This window comes from Sardina pilchardus, chromosome 1 (assembly GCF_963854185.1).
Source record: "Sardina pilchardus chromosome 1, fSarPil1.1, whole genome shotgun sequence".
NCBI lineage: Eukaryota > Metazoa > Chordata > Actinopteri > Clupeiformes > Clupeidae > Sardina > Sardina pilchardus.
Window position 1 is genome coordinate 10,670,911 of NC_084994.1, and position 24,818 is coordinate 10,695,728.

At 43.5% G+C, this 24,818-nt stretch overlaps 1 protein-coding gene across 1 annotated transcript in view; it reads left to right on the forward strand.

The window, feature by feature from the left end:
- Positions 1-2,462: 2,462 nt before the first annotated feature.
- Positions 2,463-24,818, forward strand: part of LOC134076348 (zinc finger protein 721-like) — a 76,040-nt gene continuing 53,684 nt past the window's right edge. Inside the window, 7 exon segments of the mRNA XM_062531354.1 lie at positions 2,463-2,691; positions 5,470-5,667; positions 10,985-11,182; positions 13,032-13,291; positions 13,376-13,925; positions 20,100-21,080; positions 23,112-23,912. Of these exon segments, the coding sequence (XP_062387338.1) occupies positions 2,463-2,691; positions 5,470-5,667; positions 10,985-11,182; positions 13,032-13,291; positions 13,376-13,925; positions 20,100-21,080; positions 23,112-23,912 (3,217 nt within the window).

The following is a 24,818-nucleotide window of genomic DNA, read 5'->3' on the forward strand; positions in this document are numbered from 1 at the left end:
GCTTTGCTTGATTACGTTTCTAAGACATTTACCAACTTCTTTATAAGTCTGACGGTTACACAGTTACGTGCAAGAACAACAAGTCACGTAAGAGGTGAAATCGTTTAGCTTACTGCAACATGAGAGATCAAGTAGTGTGAAACTAGCGACAGTAAAGAAAATTCCAATATGGCCGCCATTCGGAACTGAGAAATCATAATTCCATCTTCTTCGTTTGTCTTCTTCTCTCTGATCTGATCTATCACTCACTGAGCAGCGCCAGCGCCACACACCAGTGGCAGCAGGCTGCAGTGTTTGGACGTTGTTGCATTAGTTCTGCTTTTGACGTTCTCATATAAAATCGTAATAAATACATAATTGTTTTATTTGGTAAGCACAGGGTAGCCACGGGGATGGCCAGTGACACAGCTACATGGGGCACAGGCCATTCTAGGCTTCAGTGTAGAACAGCCACGTTGAGGGACCATTCACTAAATGCACACATAAATACATTTATTATAGCCCCCCATGGATGAAATTCCATAAAACTTGGCATACTCCCAGAGGGTGCCAGGTTAATCATACACATGAAATTTGGTGCAGTTCATAGTATCTCATCTGAAGATAGGGGCAATTAAAGCAATATTACATTACATTTTCAATTTTTACCATGGGGGTGCAAATCACAAATGACTGGTTATAAGCTAAGTTGATCCGAGCTCTTGAGACCAACATACCATAAAAAATGTGTCATCCTCGGTGCCACGGTTCAGGTAGTTATGTAGGAAAAACTGCAATTTTTGGGCTTCGGGCGGGGGCAGCGCGGGGGGGGAGTGACCCCCGGGGACGAAACAAAATTTTTCCGCACAAGTCTACTGGGGCTACATGCCCACCAAGTTTCATGTGCCCTGGTGTTACGGTGTCCCGGGAATCGTTGATCAAAAAATGACGAAAAAAAAAAAAAAAAAAACTTTGACAACAACTATATGACCGCTTCGCTAGCTACTCTAGCGGCGCTCATAATAAGTTAAATCAGCGCAATTAAAACGTTCTAATGAGATCACACATACTGGATACAAATGCGACAAGAATGTATGTTTCAAAAACTCTTGCAACTGTTACTTTATTTGATAATGTGTAAATGATATTCTGTCATTATAAATAAAGGACTGAATACGTTCAAAGCAACAGCGCATGACTATCTCAGTTACAAGGTATCTCATAATGGCAGTTTGAACAAATCAATTTATATATTTTTTACAACAAATGGTTCGTTCAGACAAATATTCACAAAAAGAAATGTGGAATTTAAAAAAAATGTCTTATGTTGTTGTGCAAATGATCATGTCATTTGTGAAGTTGGAGCAAAAATAAAGTCACATTTGAATGCACACAAAATAAACTCAGACATAACATCTATAAATGATCTTGAAATGAGGGAATGACACAAACAAGAAGTGTGAAAAGCTGTAAGGAACACAGGAGGCTTCTTTGTTGGGTACCCAACCCCTCCACCCAATCACGTTTCATCTCACATCCCCCCTCTCTTCACCTACTTTGAGGCACGTTGACCTAGGGCCATGTCCACCAATGAAATAGCCTGTTTTCTTTTTCTAGTCATTCGTTGGTTGATGGCTTATCAAAATAAAGACGATGTAAAATATGCTGTATTCTTTATAGATTCATTTATTGCTGGGTCGTTGTAGTGGACTGAACTCACATATTTGCAGATCGCCATTAAGGTGCTCTAAACATATATAGGCCCTCCTCTTACAAAAGGAACCTTTCTTTATCCATGACTCCATACCTCCTACTCTTTACCCTTAATTTCACACCTCCACCCCACCCCCAACCCAACCTCCATCCACCCCCATCCACACCCCACCCCCAACTCAACCTCCACCCAGCCCCATCCACACCCCACCCCCAACTCAACCTCCATCCACCCCCATCCACACCCCACCCCCAACTCAACCTCCATCCAGCCCCATCCACACTCCACCCCCAACTCAACCTCCATCCAGCCCCATCCACACCCCACCCCCAACTCAACCTCCACCCACCCCCATCCACACCCCACCCCCAACTCAACCTCCATCCACCCCCATCCACACCCCACCCCCAACTCAACCTCCATCCAGCCCCATCCACACTCCACCCCCAACTCAACCTCCATCCAGCCCCATCCACACCCCACCCCCAACTCAACCTCCATCCAGCCCCATCCACACCCCACCCCCAACTCAACCTCCATCCAGCCCCATCCACACGTCTTTGTGGAGAGTCAGCAGGTGGCCACGCCCACTGGAGGCTAAATCATTCTAATTAGCATCATAAAGGCTCCTGTCACCGATTGGCTGGATTGTTCAAATAGGTCAGACAGGAGGCATTATATATAATCCCACCTTCTGAAGATTTTAAATCTCTTCAATTCATGTAATGTTTGGCTGGATCTGTTTTAGAATTTAGAGTTGGAGTCTGAAATGTCTGAACCAACACCGCTGCCTATGCCAGTGAAGAAGATAAAAGAAGAAGATGTTGATGATTTCCTTCAAGAGTACCTGTCTGGTGTTCAAAAAGTGGAAGAAGACCCTGAACTGGATCGTGACTGCAAGACCTTCAACTGCAAAGAAGAAAAGTCTCCTATGATGGAAATTAAGGAGGAACAATCTGATTCAAGAGAAGATCATCAGAAAGACCCTTTTCCTACAGGTAGGTTGTAAATTATTGTTTGAAAAGTGGAAATCATGAACAAAAAACAAAACCATTTGTACATAAACACATTATACATATCATAATTTATAATGTAGGCTATAATATGTAAGAAATGTTAAGCTTATTATAATTATTTGATTGTTTAAATGTTCTCCCATACTTATTTTGCAAATTAACACAGATGAGACGAGACATACTGCAGTAAAGGCACATCATTGTACTGAGTGTGGAAAAGCCTTCTGTAAGATTAGTAATCTCAAGTCACACCAGAGGGTCCACACAGGAGAAAAGCCATATCAATGCTCTGACTGTGGAAAGACCTTTAGTCTAAGATGGAATCTAACTAAACACCTGAAGGCCCACACAGGAGAAAAGCCATATCTGTGCTCTGACTGTGGAAAGGCCTTCAGACAAAGGTGTCATCTAAAGGACCACCAGAGGATCCACACAGGAGAAAAGCCGCATCAGTGCTCTGACTGTGGAAAGTCCTTCAGTCAAAGGTCTCATCTAAAGGAACACCAGAAGATCCACACAAGAGAAAAGCCGTACCAGTGCTCTGACTGTGGAAAAGCCTTCAGTCAAAAGGGTAATCTAAAGGAACACCAGAAGATTCACACAGGAGAAAAGCCATTTCAGTGTACTACATGTGGGAAGAGTTTCAAGACTAGGGCCGAATTCAACACCCATCAGCGCACACATACAGGAGAAAAGCCATATCAGTGCTCTGACTGTGGACAGGCCTTTTGTCATAGGTCTCACCTAAAGCAACACCAGAGGGTGCACACAGGAGAGAAGCAGAATCAGTGCTCTGACTGTGGAAAGACCTTTAGGCAAAGGTGTAATCTAAAGGAACACCAGAGGATCCACACAGGAGAAAAGCCATATCTGTGTATGACATGTGGTAAGAGTTTCAGTCAGAGCTCAAATCTTAAGACCCATCAGAAATTACACACTGGAGCTAAACATTAATTAAGTATAAGTACATATACTTCATTGATCCTGTGAGGGAAATTCGGCCTCTGCATGTATCCCAATTTGTGAATTAGTGAACACACAGCATGCCGTGGATATGCAGGGAGGTGAAGCACACACCAACCCAGAGCAGTGAGCTGCCTGCCCAACAGCGGCGCTCGGGGAGCAGTGAAGGATTACGTGCCTTGCTCAAGGGCACTTCAGCCGTGGACTGGTCGGGGAACGAACAGGCAATCCTCCAGTTACAAGCTCAAAGCCCTAACCAGTAAGGCATGTCTGTCCCCATTAGCAATTAGCAATACTGATTTGACTGAAAAGGTATTTTAATCAAATTGAAAGTCAAGGTTTACTAAAGTATGCATATGCACACAAACTGGTGAACATGCATGTTGGTGTTTTTGGTTTGGGAAGTCTTTGAATCAACTGTTTAATCTTCTTCCACATGAGTTCAGCAGAGCTGACAAGAAATTGCATTAGCCTAAAATATTTTCACACTCCAAAAGAGACACACTTCTCATTTGTTGTTAAATAGGTTAAATCAGCGCTATAAAAAGTTTCTCATCAGATCACACATACTGAATACAATTGCTACAAGAATGTAAGTTTCAAAAATACTTGAAACTGACACTTTATTTGATAATGTGTAAATGATATTCTGTGATTATAAATAAAGGACTGAATACGTTCAAAGTAACAGCGCATGACTATCTCAGTGACAAGGTATCTCATAATGGCAGTTTGAACAAATCAATTGATATATTTTTTACAACAAATGGTTTGTTCAGAAAATATTCACAAAAAGAAATGTGAAATGTTAAAAAAAAAAACATGTCTTATATTGTTGTGCAAATGAAAATGTCCTTTGTGAAGTTGGAGCAAAAATAAAGTCACATTTGAATGCACACAAAATAAACTCAGACATAACATCTATGAATGATCTTAAAATGAGGGAATGACACAAACAAGAAGTGCGAAAAGCTGTAAGGAACACAGGAACCTTCTTTGTTGGGTACCCAACCCCTCCACCCAATCATGTTTCATCTCACATCCCCCCTCACTTCACCTACTTTGAGGCACGTTGACCTAGGGCCATGTCTACCAACTCAACCTCCATCCACCCCCATCCACACCCCACCCCCAACTCAACCTCCATCCAGCCCCATCCACACCCCACCCCCAACTCAACCTCCATCCACCCCCATCCACACCCCACCCCCAACTCAACCTCCATCCACCCCCATCCACACCCCACCCCCAACTCAACCTCCATCCAGCCCCATCCACACCCCACCCCCAACTCAACCTCCATCCAGCCCCATCCACACTCCACCCCCAACTCAACCTCCATCCAGCCCCATCCACACCCCACCCCCAACTCAACCTCCATCCACCCCCATCCACACCCCACCCCCAACTCAACCTCCATCCAGCCCCATCCACACCCCACCCCCAACTCAACCTCCATCCACCCCCATCCACACCCCACCCCCAACTCAACCTCCATCCAGCCCCATCCACACCCCACCCCCAACTCAACCTCCATCCAGCCCCATCCACACGTCTTTGTGGAGAGTCAGCAGGTGGCCACGCCCACTGGAGGCTAAATCATTCTAATTAGCATCATAAAGGGTCCTGTCACCGATTGGCTGGATTGTTCAAATAGGTCAGACAGGAGGCATTATATATAATCCCACCTTCTGAAGATTTTAAATCTCTTCAATTCATGTAATGTTTGGCTGGATCTGTTTTAGAATTTAGAGTTGGAGTCTGAAATGTCTGAACCAACAATGCTGCCTATGCCAGTGAAGAAGATAAAAGAAGAAGATGTTGATGATTTCCTTCAAGAGTACCTGTCTGGTGTTCAAAGAGTGGAAGAAGACCCTGAACTGGATCGTGACTGCAAGACCTTCAACTGCAAAGAAGAAAAGTCTCCTATGATGGAAATTAAGGAGGAAGAATCTGATTCAAGAGAAGATCATCAGAAAGACTCTTTTCCTACAGGTAGGTTGAAAATTATTGTTTGAAAAGTGGAAATCATGAACAAAAAACAAAACCATTTGTACATAAACACATTATACATATCATAATTTATAATGTAGGCTATAATATGTAAGAAATGTAAAGCTTATTATAATTATTTGATTGTTTAAATGTAAAATAATTACTTATTTTGCAAATTAACACAGATGAAATGAGACATACTGCAGTAAAGGCACATCATTGTACTGAGTGTGGAAAAGCCTTCTGTAGGATGAGTAATCTCAAGTCACACCAGAAGGTCCACACAGGAGAAAAGCCATATCAATGCTCTGACTGTGGAAAGACCTTCTGTAGGATGAGTAATCTCAAGTCACACCAGAGGGTCCACACAGGAGAAAAGCCATATCAATGCTCTGACTGTGGAAAGACCTTTAGTCTAAGATGGAATCTAACTAAACACCTGAAGGCCCACACAGGAGAAAAGCTGTATCAGTGCTCCGACTGTGGAAAGACCTTTAGTCAAACATCTAATCTCCAGAGACACCAGTTGATCCACACAGGAGAAAAGCCGTATCAGTGTACTACATGTGGGAAGAGTCTCAGGACTAAGGATCGCCTCATACGTCATCAACACACTCATACAGGAGAAAAGACATATCAGTGCACTGACTGTGGAAAGTCCTTTCGTCATGAGTCTCATCTAAAGCAACACCAGAGAGTCCACACAGGAGAAAAGCCCTATCCGTGCACTGACTGTGGAAAGGCATTTAGTCAAATGTATGGTCTCCACATACACCAGATGATCCACACAGGAGAAAAGCCATATCAGTGTACTACATGTGGGAAGAGTTTCAAGACTAGGACAGAGGTCAACATCCATCAGCGCACACATACAGGAGAAAAGCCATATCAGTGCTCTGACTGTGGAAAGGCCTTTAGTCATAGGCCTCATCTAAAGGAACACCAGAGGGTCCACACAGGAGAGAAGCCGCATCAGTGCTCTGACTGTGGAAAGGCCTTTAGGCAAAGGTGTAATCTAAAGGAACACCAGAGGGTCCACACCGGAGAAAAGCCATATCCGTGTATGACATGTGGTAAGAGTTTCAGTCAGAGATCAAATCTTAAGACCCATCAGAAATTACACACTGGAGCTAAACATTAATTAAGTATAAGTATATATACTTCATTGATCCTGTGAGGGAAATTCGGCCTCTGGATTTATCCCAATTTGTGAATTAGTGAACACACAGCATGCCGTGGATATGCAGGGAGGTGAAGCACAGACTAACCCAGAGCAGTGAGCTGCCTGCCCAACAGCGGCGCTCGGGGAGCAGTGAAGGGTTACGTGCCTTGCTCAAGGGCACTTCAGCCGTGGACTGGTCGAGGATCGAACCGGCAATCCTCCAGTTACAAGCTCAAAGCCCTAACCAGTAAGGCATGTCTGTCCCCATTAGCAATTAGCAATACTGATTTGACTGAAAAGGTATTTTAATCAAATTGAAAGTCAAGGTTTACTAAAGTATGCATATGCACACACAATTGTGAACATGCATGTTGGTGTTTTTGGTTTGGGAAGTCTTTGAATCAACTGTTTAATCTTCTTCCACATAAGTTCCGCAGAGCTGACAAGAAATTGCATTAGCCTAAAATATTTTCACACTCCAACTGAGCCATACTTGTCATTTGTTGTTAAATAAGTTAAATCAGCGCAATTAAAAAGTTCTCATGAGATCACACATACTGGATACAAATGCAAATATAGCCGCAAGCGGCGATGCGGGCCCTCGCACCTGCGGTCCGGACCCGTGACATTCCGGAATCTAACTAAGCCACACCCTAGGCCAGAGCTCTGTCCCTGACTAGCGGTAGCAATAAGACACATGCCCACCAAATTAGGTTAATTTTTGTGAAAGTATGTGTGAGCCACAACAGACAACACGCTATATGGGGCTATAAAGTCCCTAAGCCACACCCCAGGCCAGAGCTCGGTCTTTGACTAGCGGCAGCAATAACACACAAGCCCACCAAATTTGGTTCATTTTTGTGAATGTCTATGTCAACAACAACAGCCAATGCGCTATGTGGCGCTTTAGAGTCCCTAAGCTCTGTCTCAGACTAGCGATAACAATAACACACAAGCCACCAAATTTGGTTCATTTTCATTAATGTGTGTCAAGCACAACAGAAAATGCCCTAGGTGGCGCTACAGAGTCCCTAAGGCACACCCTAGGCCAGAGCTCTGTCTCTGACCTGCGGTAGCGATAACACAGAAGCCCACCAAATTTGGTCCATTTTCATGAATGTATGTGTCAACCACAACAGACAATGTGCTAGGTGGCGCTATAGAGTCCCTAAGCCACACCCTATGCCAAAGCTCTGCCTCTGACTAGCGGTAGCAATAATACACAAGCCCACCAAATTTGGTTCATTTTCGTTAATGTTTGTGTCAACCACAACAGATAACGTGCTGCTAGGTGGCGCTATAGAGTCCCTACGCCACGCCCTATGCCAAAGCTCTGTCTCTGACTAGCCATAGCAATAACACACAAGTCCACCAAATTTGGTTCATTTTCGTGAATGTTTGTGTCAACCACATCAGATAACGTGCTGCTAGGTGGCGCTATAGAGTCCCAAAGCCACACCTTAGGCCAGAGCTCTGTCTCTGACTAGCAGAGGCAATTCCACATGTAGCTGCCAAATTACATCCAATTCATAACCTTTTTTCTGCCTATAACACCAACTTCCTGTTTCTTAATTAAAAGCCATAATTCAAACCTTCGCCATTTCAATATACTTTTGAAATTCAAAAATCTGTTCGCAATTCCTCTCGGGCAACCCCTCAAGATCATTTTAGTGCTTATATGACATGATTTCGATAAACCGTCTAGGAGAAGTGTTTCAAAATATGTGATGTGCAAAAATCATAATCATAATCATAACTCAAATTCTTCTAAGATTCACTATATAGTTTAAATGTAGAACTTGTTCAGATTCATACAACACACATGTCCACCAAATTTGGTTCATTTCCGTGAATGTATGTGTCAACCACAATAGACGGCGCGCTAGGTGGCGCTATAGAGTCCCTGAGCCACACCCGTGGCCAGAGCTCTGTCTTTGAGTAGCGTTACCCATTCCACATATATCTGCCAAATTCCATGAGTTTTAGAGCATGCCAAGTTGGTGAAAAAAGGCGAAACATGGACGTAAGAAAATTCCACGATAATAATAATAATCTGAGCAGAAGCAATAGGGCCTTGCACCTACGGTGCAGCCGCTGCTTCAGCGGCCGCACCTCGGTGCTCGGGCCCTAACAAGAATGTAAGTTTCAAAAATACTTGAAACTGACACTTTATTTGATAATGTGTAAACGATATTCTGTCATTATCAATAAAGGACTGAATACGTTCAAAGCAACAGCGCATGACTATCTCAGTTACAAGGTATCTCATAATGGCAGTTTGAACAAATCAATTTATATATTTTTTACAGCAAATGGTTCGTTCAGACAAATATTCACAAAAAGAAATGTGGAATTTAAAAAAAATGTCTTATGTTGTTTTGCAAATGATAATGTCATTTGTGAAGTTGGAGCAAAAATAAAGTCACTTTTGAATGCACACAAAATAAACTCAGACATAACATCTATACATGTGACCTTCCACGGCGAAATCAGTCACAATGTCCAAATTTTCAAAATCAAAGTTATTACGTTTTCAGGAAGGGGCATAATCAACCTTCAAAACGATACCTATATCTAATGAATTGAACGTCATATTACTGAAATATAAACATTCAAAGGAGTTGAGTTCATCCTGTCATGCCAATAGAAAAACGGAGAAATCTGCCTCTGAAGTTAACCGTCGGCTCAACACTCACGAACGCTTTGTAAGGTCGCCGCTATTACAAGATTTACGGTACTTGTATCAACGACACAGCACGCGGATGGCTTGGTGGTTGTCAATGAGTGCATTTACCATAAAAATTGAAATAGAGCGGCAAAAACGAGACGCCTCTAACTTCCTGCTTCTTCTAACTTTCTCACCTCAACAAACTCACGTTTTTGGACTACAAATGGTCAGTTTTTCGGCGAAATGTATTCACGACCGTACAGTGTAGACCTCCCACTGTTTCAAAACACTTACAAAAAAAAATCCACGATTTTAGCACAAGTGACATAAATAGCCATTTTTCTCAGAAACGCCTGATGCGACAAGCGACTGGTTTTGCCGTGGAACGTCACAAATGATCTTGAAATGAGGGAATGACACAAACAAGAAGTGTGAAAAGCTGTAAGGAACACAGGAGGCTTCTTTCTTGGGTACCCAATCCCTCCACCCAATCACGTTTCATCTCACATCCCCCCTCTCTTCACCTACTTTGAGGCACGTTGACCTAGGGCCATGTCCACCAATGAAATAGCCTGTTTTCTTTTTCTAGTCATTCATTGGTTGATGGCTTATCAAAATTAAGACGATGTAAAATATGCTGTATTCTTTACATATTAATTTATTGCTGGGTCATTGTAGTGGACTGAATTTCACATATTTGCAGAACGCCATTAAGGTGCTCTAAACATATATAGGCCCTACTCTTACAAAAGGAACCTTTCTTTGTCCATGACTCCATCCATCCTACTCTTTACCCTTAATTTCACACCTCCACCCCACCCCCAACTCAACCTCCATCCACCCCCATCCACACTCCACCCCAAACTCAACCTCCATCCACCCCCATCCACACCCCACCCCCAACTCAACCTCCATCCAGCCCCATCCACACCCCACCCCCAACTCAACCTCCATCCACCCCCATCCACACCCCACCCCCAACTCAACCTCCATCCACCCCCATCCACACCCCACCCCCAACTCAACCTCCATCCACCCCCATCCACACCCCACCCCCAACTCAACCTCCATCCAGCCCCATCCACACCCCACCCCCAACTCAACCTCCATCCAGCCCCATCCACACTCCACCCCCAACTCAACCTCCATCCAGCCCCATCCACACCCCACCCCCAACTCAACCTCCATCCACCCCCATCCACACCCCACCCCCAACTCAACCTCCATCCAGCCCCATCCACACGTCTTTGTGGAGAGTCAGCAGGTGGCCACGCCCACTGGAGGCTAAATCATTCTAATTAGCATCATAAAGGCTCCTGTCACCGATTGGCTGGATTGTTCAAATAGGTCAGACAGGAGGCATTATATATAATCCCACCTTCTGAAGATTTTAAATCTCTTCAATTCATGTAATGTTTGGCTGGATCTGTTTTAGAATTTAGAGTTGGAGTCTGAAATGTCTGAACCAACAATGCTGCCTATGCCAGTGAAGAAGGTAAAAGAAGAAGAGGTTGATGATTTCCTTCAAGAGTACCTGTCTGGTGTTCAAAAAGTGGAAGAAGACCCTGAACTGGATCGTGACTGCAAGACCTTCAACTGCAAAGAAGAAAAGTCTCCTATGATGGAAATTAAGGAGGAAGAATCTGATTCAAGAGAAGATCATCAGAAAGACTCTTTTCCTACAGGTAGGTTGTAAATTATTGTTTGAAAAGTGGAAATCATGAACAAAAAACAAAACCATTTGTACATAAACATATTATACATATCATAATTTATAATGTAGCCTATAATATGTAAGAAATGTAAAGCTTATTATAATTATTATGACCGCCGCTAGCGTAGCTAGCGAAGCGGTCATATAGTTGTTGTCAAAGTTTTTTTTTTTTTTTTTTTTTTTTTTTTTTTTTTTCTTTTTTCCCGTCATTTTTCGTCAACGATTCCCGGGACACCGTAACACCGGAGCGCATGAAACTTGGTGGGCATGTAGCCCCAGTAGAGTTCTATGGAAAATTTTCGTTTCGTCCCCGGGGGTCACTCCACCCCCGCGCTGCCCCCGCCCGAAGCCCAAAAATGACAGTTTTTCCTACATAACTACCTGAACCGTGGCACCGAGGATGACAAAATGTTTATGGTATGTTGTTCTCTAGAGCTTGCATCAACTTAGCTTATAACCAGTCATTTGTGATTTGCCCCCCCATCGTAAAAATTGAAAATGCAATGTAATATTGCTTTAATTGCCCCTATCTTCAGATGAGATGTTATGAACTGCACCAAATTTCATGTGTATGATTAACCTGACACCCTCTGGGAGTATGCCAAGTTTTGTGGAATTTCATCCATGGGGGGCTATAAAATAAATGGATTTATGTGTACATTCAGGACTGTATACCCATCGGCCAGTAGATGGTGGTATTATCTGGAGTCTAAATCCCCCCCTGGGGATTTCAAAAACTGTTCCAAACATCTCAATCTCTGCTAGTTTTTGTCCTAGAAACATATAAGTGACACCATTAGAAACCTTTAATCAACTAGTTTCCAAATATGTTTTAAAAGAGAATGGTTGCTCTGGGTGCAACAAACATGCAGGAACACACACACACACACACACACACACGCACACACACACACACACACACATAAATACACACACACACACGCATACCTACACACACACGCACCACTACATACACACATGTACATAAAACATTATACAAACACATGCACAAACACGCCCACACGCATGCACACATACACCCTTACACACACACACACACACACCTACACACACACACACACACACACACACATCTTTGAGTACATTTTGTGAGACCACCGGAGCTGAGAAGTGAGTGTGTGTGTGATGTACTATAGCCTGTATGTGTGGGTGCGTTTCTGTGTGCCCATCTGTGTGTTTGCATGTGTGTATATGTGTGTATGTGCATGTTCTGTGTGTGTTCTCTTTCTTTCTCTCTCTCTCTCTCTCTCTCTCTCTCTCTCTGTGTCTGTGTTATCTCTGTGTATTCTGAGTGTGTTCTCTCTTTCTCTCTCTCTCTCTCTGGGTGTGCCTGTGTGTGTGTGTTTGTGTGTGTGTGTGTGTGTGTGTGTGTGTGTGTGTTTGTGCGCGAGTGTGTGTGTGTGTGCGTGTGTGAGTGTGTGCCTGTGTATGTGTGTTTGTGTGAGTGTGTGTGTGTGTGTGTGTGTGTGTGTGTGTGTTATCTGATATTGGAGTGACAGTGACGGCAGAGAACACAGTGAACATATACTCAGAGACACATTAAACGCACACACAAGCAGACACACACTCACACTAGACAGAGAAGCACTCATACACAAAAGCAAGCGCACACATGCACACACTCATTTACATACATAAAAGTTGCAGTAGGGTTGGAGTAGGCGATGGAAACACAAGCGTGATTGATTTGCGGAGAGAATGTGCAGGACTGAGCGGCGGTCATATTGTGTATCGCTTTGCGGTACATCTAGTTTGATTGTTTAACTGTTCTCCCATACTTATTTTGCAAATTAACACAGATGATATGAGACCTACTGCAGTAAAGGCACATCATTGTACTGAGTGTGGAAAAGCCTTCTGTAGGATGAGTAATCTCAAGTCACACCAGAGGGTCCACACAGGAGAAAAGCCATATCAATGCTCTGACTGTGGAAAAGCCTTCAGTAGGATGAGTAATCTCAAGACACACCAGAGGATCCACACAGGAGAAAAGCCATATCAATGCTCTGACTGTGGAAAGACCTTTAGTCTAAGATGGCATCTAACTAAACACCTGAAGGCCCACACAGGAGAAAAGCCATATCTGTGCTCTGACTGTGGAAAGACATTTAGTCTAAGATGGCATCTAACTAAACACCTGAAGGCCCACACAGGAGAAAAGCCATATCTGTGCTCTGACTGTGGAAAGGCCTTCAGACAAAGGTGTCATCTAAAGGACCACCAGAGGATCCACACAGGAGAAAAGCCGCATCAGTGCTCTGACTGTGGAAAGTCCTTCAGTCAAAGGTCTCATCTAAAGGAACACCAGAAGATCCACACAAGAGAAAAGCCGTACCAGTGCTCTGACTGTGGAAAAGCCTTCAGTCAAAAGGGTAATCTAAAGGAACACCAGAAGATTCACACAGGAGAAAAGCCATATCAGTGTACTACATGTGGGAAGAGTTTCAAGACTAGGGCCGAATTCAACACCCATCAGCGCACACATACAGGAGAAAAGCCATATCAGTGCTCTGACTGTGGACAGGCCTTTTGTCATAGGTCTCACCTAAAGCAACACCAGAGGGTGCACACAGCAGAGAAGCAGAATCAGTGCTCTGACTGTGGAAAGACCTTTAGGCAAAGGTGTAATCTAAAGGAACACCAGAGGATCCACACAGGAGAAAAGCCATATCTGTGTATGACATGTGGTAAGAGTTTCAGTCAGAGCTCAAATCTTAAGACCCATGAGAAATTACACACTGGAGCTATATATTAATTAAGTATAAGTACATATACTTCATTGATCCTGTGAGGGAAATTCGGCCTCTGCATGTATCCCAATTTGTGAATTAGTGAACACACAGCATGCCGTGGATATGCAGGGAGGTGAAGCACAGACTAACCCAGAGCAGTGAGCTGCCTGCCCAACAGCGGCGCTCGGGGAGCAGTGAAGGATTACGTGCCTTGCTCAAGGGCACTTCAGCCGTGGACTGGTCGGGGAACGAACAGGCAATCCTCCAGTTACAAGCTCAAAGCCCTAACCAGTAAGGCATGTCTGTCCCCATTAGCAATTAGCAATACTGATTTGACTGAAAAGGTATTTTAATAAAATTGAAAGTCAAGGTTTACTAAAGTATGCATATGCACACACAATTGTGAACATGCATGTTGGTGTTTTTGGTTTGGGAAGTCTTTGAATCAACTGTTTAATCTTCTTCCACATAAGTTCAGCAGAGCTGACAAGAATTTGCATTAGCCTAAAATATTTTCACACTCCAACTGAGCCATACTTGTCATTTGTTGTTAAATAAGTTAAATCAGCGCAATTAAAAAGTTCTCATGAGATCACACATACTGGATACAAATGCGACAAGAATGTAAGTTTCAAAAACTCTTGCAAATGTCACTTTATTTGATAATGTGTAAATGATATTCTGTCATTATAAATAAAGGACTGAATACGTTCAAAGCAACAGCGCATGACTATCTCAGTTACAAGGTATCTCATAATGGCAGTTTGAACAAATCAATTTATATATTTTTTACAACAAATGGTTCGTTCAGACAAATATTCACAAAAAGAAATGTGGAATTTAAAAAAAAATGTCTTATGTTGTTGTGCAAATGATAATGTCATTTGTGAAGTTGGAGCAAAAATAAAGTCACATTTGAATGCACACAAAATAAACTCAGACATAACATCTATAAATGATCTTGAAATGAGGGAATGACACAAACAAGAAGTGTGAAAAGCTGTAAGGAACACAGGAGGCTTCTTTGTTGGGTACCCAATCCCAGTGTTGTGCACGTTCACACTTTTCAGTAACTAGTTCAAAGTTCAGTTCACACACGTGCAAAGTGAACTATTCACGTTCATAGTTCACTATTTTTAATTTTGAACTAGTTCAAGTTCAGTTCATTTGAATGGAAATCTGTTTCTGACCGCGGAATGTAGGGTACAGCCACCTGTTCTCATCTCATTTAGAATGTCCGTAAATTGGGCTTTGTTTCGCAGATACCGACGCCTAATAAATGCAGCCACGCATTTATTAATAATTAATAATGCATCAGCTGTGCATGCCTGACAGCAGAAGAGTGTAGGCTAGTTTTTCCACCGGGTGTATGGAGGATCTATAGCCTTGCTGCATTACCTGTAGCGATGGAACTGTTCAGTGACGTAGGCTACTGTAGGGCTCTTTGAACACACGTTATACATCCCTCGATCACTGACAAGTGCAGAATTTTTCCGCGATTGCATTCACATACTGTAGCAGCGGTTCTATTATGTGTAGGCCTACAATGCAGCATGCGTAACGTGATCATGGGTAGTCTAATGTAGCCTACGGCAACGTAGTGCAAAGCTGTAGTTTAGGAGTGGCGCCTGTGGGCAGTGAGTGTGACAACGACATGCTGTTTCTAAAATGCCAGCAGATAGTGTCACAAAGTCACATAGTGACTTCTCAGGACAAAACAAATTCCGTAACGTTTAATTGGACCTCAACAGAGAAGTTCGTCGTTCATGTCACATAATCTGAGCGAATTCACGTTCAAATTCATTATTTACAAATGTGTTGCGTTCAGTTCAACGTTCACAGAAAAATGAACGTGTTCTATGAACGCGTTCTTTTGAACTCGTTCATGCACAACACTCTGCCCAATCCCTCCACCCAATCACGTTTCATCTCACATCCCCCTCTCTTCACCTACTTTGAGGCACGTTGACCTAGGGCCATGTCCACCAATGAAATGGCCTGTTTTCTTTTTCTAGTCATTCATTGGTTGATGGCTTATCAAAATAAAGGCGATGTAAAATATGCTGTATTCTTTATAGATTAATTTATTGCTGGTTCGTTGTAGTGGACTGAACTCACATATTTGCAGATCGCCATTAAGGTGCTCTAAACATATAGGCCCTACTCTTACCAAAGGAACCTTTCTTTTTTCTTGACTCCATCCCTCCTACTCTTTACCCTTAATTTCACACCTCCACCCTACCCCCAACTTCACCTCCATCCACCCCCATCCACACCCCACCCCCAACTTCACCTCCATCCACCCCCATCCACACCCCACCCCCAACTTCACCTCCATCCACCCCCATCCACACCCCACCCCCAACTCAACCTCCATCCACCCCCATCCACACCCCACCCCCAACTCAACCTCCATCCAGCCCCATCCACACCCCACCCCCAACTCAACCTCCATCCACCCCCATCCACACCCCACCCCCAACTCAACCTCCATCCACCCCCATCCACACTCCACCCCCAACTCAACCTCCATCCAGCCCCATCCACACCCCACCCCCAACTCAACCTCCATCCAGCCCCATCCACACCCCACCCCCAACTCAACCTCCATCCACCCCCATCCACACCCCACCCCCAACTCAACCTCCATCCACCCCCATCCACACTCCACCCCCAACTCAACCTCCATCCAGCCCCATCCACACCCCACCCCCAACTCAACCTCCATCCACCCCCATCCACACCCCACCCCCAACCCAACCTCCATCCACCCCCATCCACACCCCACCCCTAACCCAACCTCCATCCACCCCCATCCACACCCCACCCCCAACCCAACCTCCATCCACCCCCATCCACACCCCACCCCCAACTCAACCTCCATCCACCCCCATCCACACCCCACCCCCAACTCAACCTCCATCCACCCCCATCCACACGTCTTTGTGGAGAGTCTGCAGGTGGCCACGCCCACTTGATGCAACATCGTTCTAATTAGCATCATAAAGGCGCCTGTCACCGAATGTCTAGATTTTTCAAATAGATCAGACAGGAGGCATTATCTCCCAAACTCTCCAGTTGCTGATGTATCTACTGACACCTGTGAGAAATTTCTAAAGTTTTTCACTAACAAAATTGAGAACATTAGGTTATTACTTACCCACTCCTCTCCTGTTACTCCACCTGATTGCTCAGGTGTAGCAGCTATTTTCAACCAGTTTCAACCGATCTCCTTCACTGAGCTGAGGGACTTAGTATACCACATGAAACCAACTGCATCACCTCATGATGCTATACCCTCCTCTATTATGAAGGATGTCTTTGATACAGTTGGCTCCTGCATGTGTCCCTGCATGTTTTAAGCATGCGGTTGTCCAACCCTTGCTTAAAAAACAGAACCTTGATGCCAAATGCTTAAAAAATTATCGTCCAATCTCTAAGCTTCCCTTTATTTCTAAAGTTCTGGAAAAAACTGTTCTGTCACAGCTGACTCCCTTCCTGGCCACCCACAACATACTAGAACCTTTCCAGTCAGGATTCAGACCCCTGCATAGCACTGAAACAGCCCTGCTTAAGGTAACCAATGACCTGCTTCTCACACTAGATTCAGGTGACAATGCTATTCTGATATTACTGGATCTTAGTGCCGCTTTTGACACAGTTGATCACAACATCCTCCTCACCCGCCTTGATCAGCTGGTGGGCATTAGGGACTCTGCACTACTTTGATTCCGTTCCTATCTCACACATAGGACATTTTCTGTGTCCATTGGTCAGTTCTCCTCCTCATCTGCTCCTGTCTCGTATGGGGTCCCCCAGGGGTCCATCTTGGGTCCTATGCTCTTCAGCCTGTACATGCTCCCGCTGGGTGACATCATTAGAAAGCATAACATCTCTTTTCACCTTTATGCGGATGACTCTCAGCTGTACTTGTCTCTAAAATCTAGGGACTCCATACAATCACTCTTGGTCTGTCTTGAAGACATCAAAAGTTGGATGGCCAACAACTTCCTCCAGCTGAACAGTGATAAGACTGAAATCATAATTTTTGGTCCTCCCAAGGCAAGATGCACTGTAGAGCAAAACCTAGGTCATCTTACCCCATCTGTCAAATCCCATGCTAGGAACCTGGGGGTCATTCTTGATTCTGAACTCTGCCTTGACAAACAGATCAGCACTGTTGTCAAAAATAGTTTATACCAGCTCAGAATGATCTCCCGCCTCAAATCCTTCCTATGTCACAAAGACCTTGAGAAAGTTATCCACGCCTTTATAACAACACGGCTGGATTATTGCAACTCCCTTTACCTCGGTCTCCCCCAATCCTCACTCAGACGTCTGCAGTTGGTCCAAAATTCAGCTGCACGCCTCCTGACTGGCACCAGGAGACGTGAGCACATCATGCCAATTCTAGCCTCCCTACACTGGCTCCCAGTTCTTTTTAGGGTCCAGTTTAAAGTTTTATTATTTGTTTTTAAGGCACTAAATGGGCTGGCCCCAGCATACATCACCAACCTTGTCCAGCTCCACTCTACCCAAAGGTCCCTTCGATCCACCAACAAAGGGCTCTTACATGTGCCGCGCTCACGGCTCAAACAGCGGGGTGACGGAGCCTTTGCTGTTGCTGCCCCACGTCTGTGGAACCAGCTCCCCCTGGATATTAGATCCCCTCCCTCCATCTCTGCCTTCAAATCCAGGCTAAAAACCCACCTGTACTCCCTGGCCTTTCCTGTTCCCTAATCCTGTACTTCTGTTTCTTCTCCATATGTTCTGTGTTGTGTGCCCTGTCCTGTCTTGAATGTTATTATTTCACTACCTATGTTTTAGCAGATGTTCTTTGTATTACTTTGTATTATTTTGTGTCCTTTTTAGTCTTTCACTGTACAGCACTTTGGTCAGATTATGCTGTGTGTAAATGTGCTTTATAAATAAATTTTACTTACTTACTTACTATTATATAAACCCAGTGTAGTCAGATTTCTAAATCTTGAAAGGTAAGCATGGGGATGCTCTGAACCACCATTAACCATGTAAAATATCTTGTATTCTTTCTATATTGTCTATTTATTGCTGGGTCGTTTTAGTGGTCTGAACTAACATATTTGCAGGTCGTCATTGGGGTGCTCTAAACATATAGGCCCTACTCTAAAGTAAATATGGAACCTGTCTTTGTTCATGACTCCATCCCTCCTACTCTTTACCCTTAATTTCACACCTCCACCCCACCCCCAACTCAACCTCCATCCACCCCCATCCACACCCCACCCCCAACTCAACCTCCATCCAGCCCCATCCACACCCCACCCCCAACTCAACCTCCATCCAGCCCCATCCACACCCCACCCCCAACTCAACCTCCATCCACCCCCATCCACACCCCACCCCCAACTCAACCTCCATCCACCCCCATCCACACCCCACCCCCAACTCAACCTCCATCCACCCCCATCCACACGTCTTTGTGGAGAGTCAGCAGGTGGCCACGCCCACCGGATGCTAAATCATTCTAATTAGCATCATAAAGGGTCCTGTCACCGATTGGCTGGATTGTTCAAATAGGTCAGACAGGAGGCATTATATATAATCCCACCTTCTGAAGATTTTAAATCTCTTCAATTCATGTAATGTTTGGCTGGATCTGTTTTAGAATTTAGAGTTGGAGTCTGAAATGTCTGAACCAACAATGCTGCCTATGCCAGTGAAGAAGATAAAAGAAGAAGAGGTTGATGATTTCCTTCAAGAGTACCTGTCTGGTGTTCAAAAAGTGGAAGAAGACCCTGAACTGGATCGTGACTGCAAGACCTTCAACTGCAAAGAAGAAAAGTCTCCTATGATGGAAATTAAGGAGGAAGAATCTGATTCAAGAGAAGATCATCAGAAAGACTCTTTTCCTACAGGTAGGTTGAAAATTATTGTTTGAAAAGTGGAAATCATGAACAAAAAACAAAACCATTTGTACATAAACACATTATACATATCATAATTTATAATGTAGGCTATAATATGTAAGAAATGTAAAGCTTATTATAATTATTTGATTGTTTAAATGTTCTCCCATACTTATTTTGCAAATTAACACAGATGAAATGAGACATACTGCAGTAAAGGCACATCATTGTACTGAGTGTGGAAAAGCCTTCTGTAGGATGAGTAATCTCAAGTCACACCAGAGGGTCCACACAGGAGAAAAGCCATATCAATGCTCTGACTGTGGAAAGACCTTCTGTAGGATGAGTAATCTCAAGTCACACCAGAGGGTCCACACAGGAGAAAAGCCATATCAATGCTCTGACTGTGGAAAGACCTTTAGTCTAAGATGGAATCTAACTAAACACCTGAAGGCCCACACAGGAGAAAAGCCATATCCGTGCTCTGACTGTGGAAAGGCCTTCAGTCAAAGGTCTCATCTAAAGGAACACCAGAGGATCCACACAGGAGAAAAGCTGTATCAGTGCTCCGACTGTGGAAAGACCTTTAGTCAAACATCTAATCTCCAGAGACACCAGTTGATCCACACAGGAGAAAAGCCGTATCAGTGTACTACATGTGGGAAGAGTCTCAAGACTAAGGATCGCCTCATACGTCATCAACACACTCATACAGGAGAAAAGACATACCAGTGCACTGACTGTGGAAAGTCCTTTCGTCATAGGTCTCATCTAAAGCAACACCAGAGGGTCCACACAGGAGAAAAGCCTTATCCGTGCAGTGACTGTGGAAAGGCATTTAGTCAAATGTATGGTCTCCACATACACCAGATGATCCACACAGGAGAAAAGCCATATCAGTGTACTACATGTGGGAAGAGTTTCAAGACTAGGACAGAGGTCAACATCCATCAGCGCACACATACAGGAGAAAAGCCATATCAGTGCTCTGACTGTGGAAAGGCCTTTAGTCATAGGCCTCATCTAAAGGAACACCAGAGGGTCCACACAGGAGAGAAGCCGCATCAGTGCTCTGACTGTGGAAAGGCCTTTAGGCAAAGGTGTAATCTAAAGGAACACCAGAGGGTCCACACCGGAGAAAAGCCATATCCGTGTATGACATGTGGTAAGAGTTTCAGTCAGAGATCAAATCTTAAGACCCATCAGAAATTACACACTGGAGCTAAACATTAATTAAGTATAAGTATATATACTTCATTGATCCTGTGAGGGAAATTCGGCCTCTGGATTTATCCCAATTTGTGAATTAGTGAACACACAGCATGCCGTGGATATGCAGGGAGGTGAAGCACACACTAACCCAGAGCAGTGAGCTGCCTGCCCAACAGCGGCGCTCGGGGAGCAGTGAAGGGTTACGTGCCTTGCTCAAGGGCACTTCAGCCGTGGACTGGTCGAGGATCGAACCGGCAATCCTCCAGTTACAAGCTCAAAGCCCTAACCAGTAAGGCATGTCTGTCCCCATTAGCAATTAGCAATACTGATTTGACTGAAAAGGTATTTTAATAAAATTGAAAGTCAAGGTTTACTAAAGTATGCATATGCACACACAATTGTGAACATGCATGTTGGTGTTTTTGGTTTGGGAAGTCTTTGGATCAACTGTTTAATCTTCTTCCACATAAGTTCCGCAGAGCTGACAAGAAATTGCATTAGCCTAAAATATTTTCACACTCCAACTGAGCCATACTTGTCATTTGTTGTTAAATAAGTTAAATCAGCGCAATTAAAACGTTCTCATGAGATCACACATACTGGATACAAATGCAACAAGAATGTAAGTTTCAAAAACTCTTGCAACTGTCACTTTATTTGATAATGTGTAAATGATTTTCTGTCATTATAAATAAAGGACTGAATACGTTCAAAGCAACAGTGCATGACTATCTCAGTGACAAGGTATCTCATAATGGCAGTTTGAACAAATCAATTTATATATTTTTTACAATAATTGGTTTGTTTAGACAAATATTCACAAAAAGAAATGAGGAATGTTAAAAAAATTGTCAAATTGTTGTGCAAATGATAATGTCCTTTGTAAAGTTGGAGCAAAAATAAAGTCACATTTGAATGCACACAAAATAAACTCAGACATAACATCTATAAATGATCTTAAAATGAGGGAATGACACAAACAAGAAGTGTGAAAAGCTGTAAGGAACACAGGAGGCTTCTTTGTTGGGTACCCAATCACGTTTCATCTCACACACCCCCTCTCTTCACCTACTTTGAGGCACGTTGACCTAGGGCCATGTCCACCAATGAAATAGCCTATTTTCTTTTTCTAGTCATTCATTGGTTGATGTTTTATCAAAATAAAGACGGTGTAAAATATTCTGTATTCTTTATATATTCATTTATTGCTGGGTCGTTGTAGTGGACTGAACTCACATATTTGCAGATCGCCATTAAGGTGCTCTAAACATATATAGGCCCTACTCTTACAAAAGGAACCTTTCTTTTTTCCTGACTCCATCCCTCCTACTCTTTACCCTTAATTTCACACCTCCACCCCACCCCCAACTCAACCTCCATCCACCCCCATCCACACGTCTTTGTGGAGAGTCAGCAGGTGACCACGCCCACTTGATGCTAAATCATTCTAATTAGCATCATAAAGGCTCCTGTCACCGATTGGCTGGATTGTTCAAATAGGTCAGACAGGAGGCATTATATGATCCCACCTTCTGAAGATTTTAAATCTCTTCAATTCATGTAATGTTTGGCTGGATCTGTTTTAGAATTTAGAGTTGGAGTCTGAAATGTCTGAACCAACAATGCTGCCTATGCCAGTGAAGAAGATAAAAGAAGAAGATGTTGATGATTTCCTTCAAGAGTACCTGTCTGGTGTTCAAAAAGTGGAAGAAGACCCTGAACTGGATCGTGACTGCAAGACCTTCAACTGCAAAAAAGAAAAGTCTCCTATGATGGAAATTAAGGAGGAAGAATCTGATTCAAGAGAAGATCATCAGAAAGACTCTTTTCCTACAGGTAGGTTGTAAATTATTGCTTGAAATGTGGAAATCATGAACAAAAAACAGAACCATTTGTACATAAACATATTATACATATCATAATTTATAATGTATGCTATAATATGTAAGAAATGTAAAGCTTATTATAATTATTTGATTGTTTAAATGTTTTCCCATACTTATTTTGCAAATTAACACAGATGAGATGAGACATACTGCAGTAAAGGCACATCATTGTACTGAGTGTGGAAAAGCCTTCAGTAGGATGAGTAATCTCAAGACACACCTGAGGACCCACACAGGAGAAAAGCCATATCAATGCTCTGACTGTGGAAAGACCTTTCGTGTAAGATGGAATCTAACTAAACACCGGAAGGCCCACACAGGAGAAAAGCCATATCTGTGCTCTGACTGTGGAAAGGCCTTCAGTCAAAGGTCTCATCTAAAGGACCACCAGAGGATCCACACAGGAGAAAGGCCATATCCGTGTATGACATGTGGTAAGAGTTTCAGACAGAGCTCAAATCTTAAAACCCATCAGAAATTACACACTGGAGTTAATCTCCAGAGACACCAGATGATCCACACAGGAGAAAAGCCGTATCAGTGTACTACATGTGGGAAGAGTTTCAAGACTAAGGATCACCTCATACGTCATCAACACACTCATACAGGAGAAAAGCCATATCAGTGTACTACATGTGGGAAGAGTTTCAAGACTAGGGCCGAATTCAACACCCATCAGCGCACACATACAGGAGAAAAGCCATATCAGTGCTCTGATTGTGGAAAGGCCTTTCGTCAAAAGTGTTATCTAAAGCAACACCAGAGGGTCCACACAGGAGAGAAGCCGTATCAGTGCTCTGACTGTGGAAAGGCCTTTAAGCAAAGGTGTAATCTAAAGGAACACCAGAGGGTCCACACCGGAGAAAAGCCATATCCGTGTATGACATGTGGTAAGAGTTTCAGTCAGAGCTCAAATCTTAAGACCCATCAGAAATTACACACTGGAGCTAAACATTAATTAAGTATAAGTATATATACTTCATTGATCCTGTGAGGGAAATTCGGCCTCTGGATTCATCCCAATTTCTGAATTAGTGAACACACAGCATGCCGTGGATATGCAGGGAGGTGAAGCACACACTAACCCAGAGCAGTGAGCTGCCTGCCCAACAGCGGCGCTCGGGGAGCAGTGAAGGGTTACGTGCCTTGCTCAAGGGCACTTCAGCCGTGGACTGGCCGGGGATCGAACCGGCAATCCTCCAGTTACAAGTGTTGCACACGCAGAGAAGAGGCAGTAATCTTCAGTGCCACATATTTTATTCTTTTAAAGTTTGTTCTGAAATCAAATAAAGAATCAAAACAAAAGTCCGTGAGTGGCTTGATAACTTGTTTGTCTCGTTGGCTTTCAACATCTAACCGAGACCTAATGTTTCACAAGAACATTAACTCGCATTACAAACAGCAAATTCATTAACATTCTTGTTCGCCCGCAAATCTCTCCACCAGCCTACTTGTTCACATGGCTGTAATAGCTAGTCACTGGTTTGAGCAGACTGGGCTAGCTAGCTGGCATCAATTACAACTAAACATACATTCAACAAGTTAACACATTTTACAGCGTATATCATCTAGTTAAACATTACGCCAATTACTAACAAATTAACTCCATATCATTTCTGTTATTTCAGACTCACCTCGTTTGTCTCGTTGGCTTTCACTATCTAACCGAGACCTGCTGCTGGCTAGTGGCTACCTAATACCAGCATTATCCCACAGCGCCACCTCATGACACTTTTCGGTACTGCATAGTGTACATCAACTCTAAAAGACCAAAGATAAGAATGGGGGCGTCTGAAAACAAGAAACAAAGTACAAGAGCCACAAACATCTATGGCGCCACACCAGCTCAAAGCCCTAACCAGTAAGGC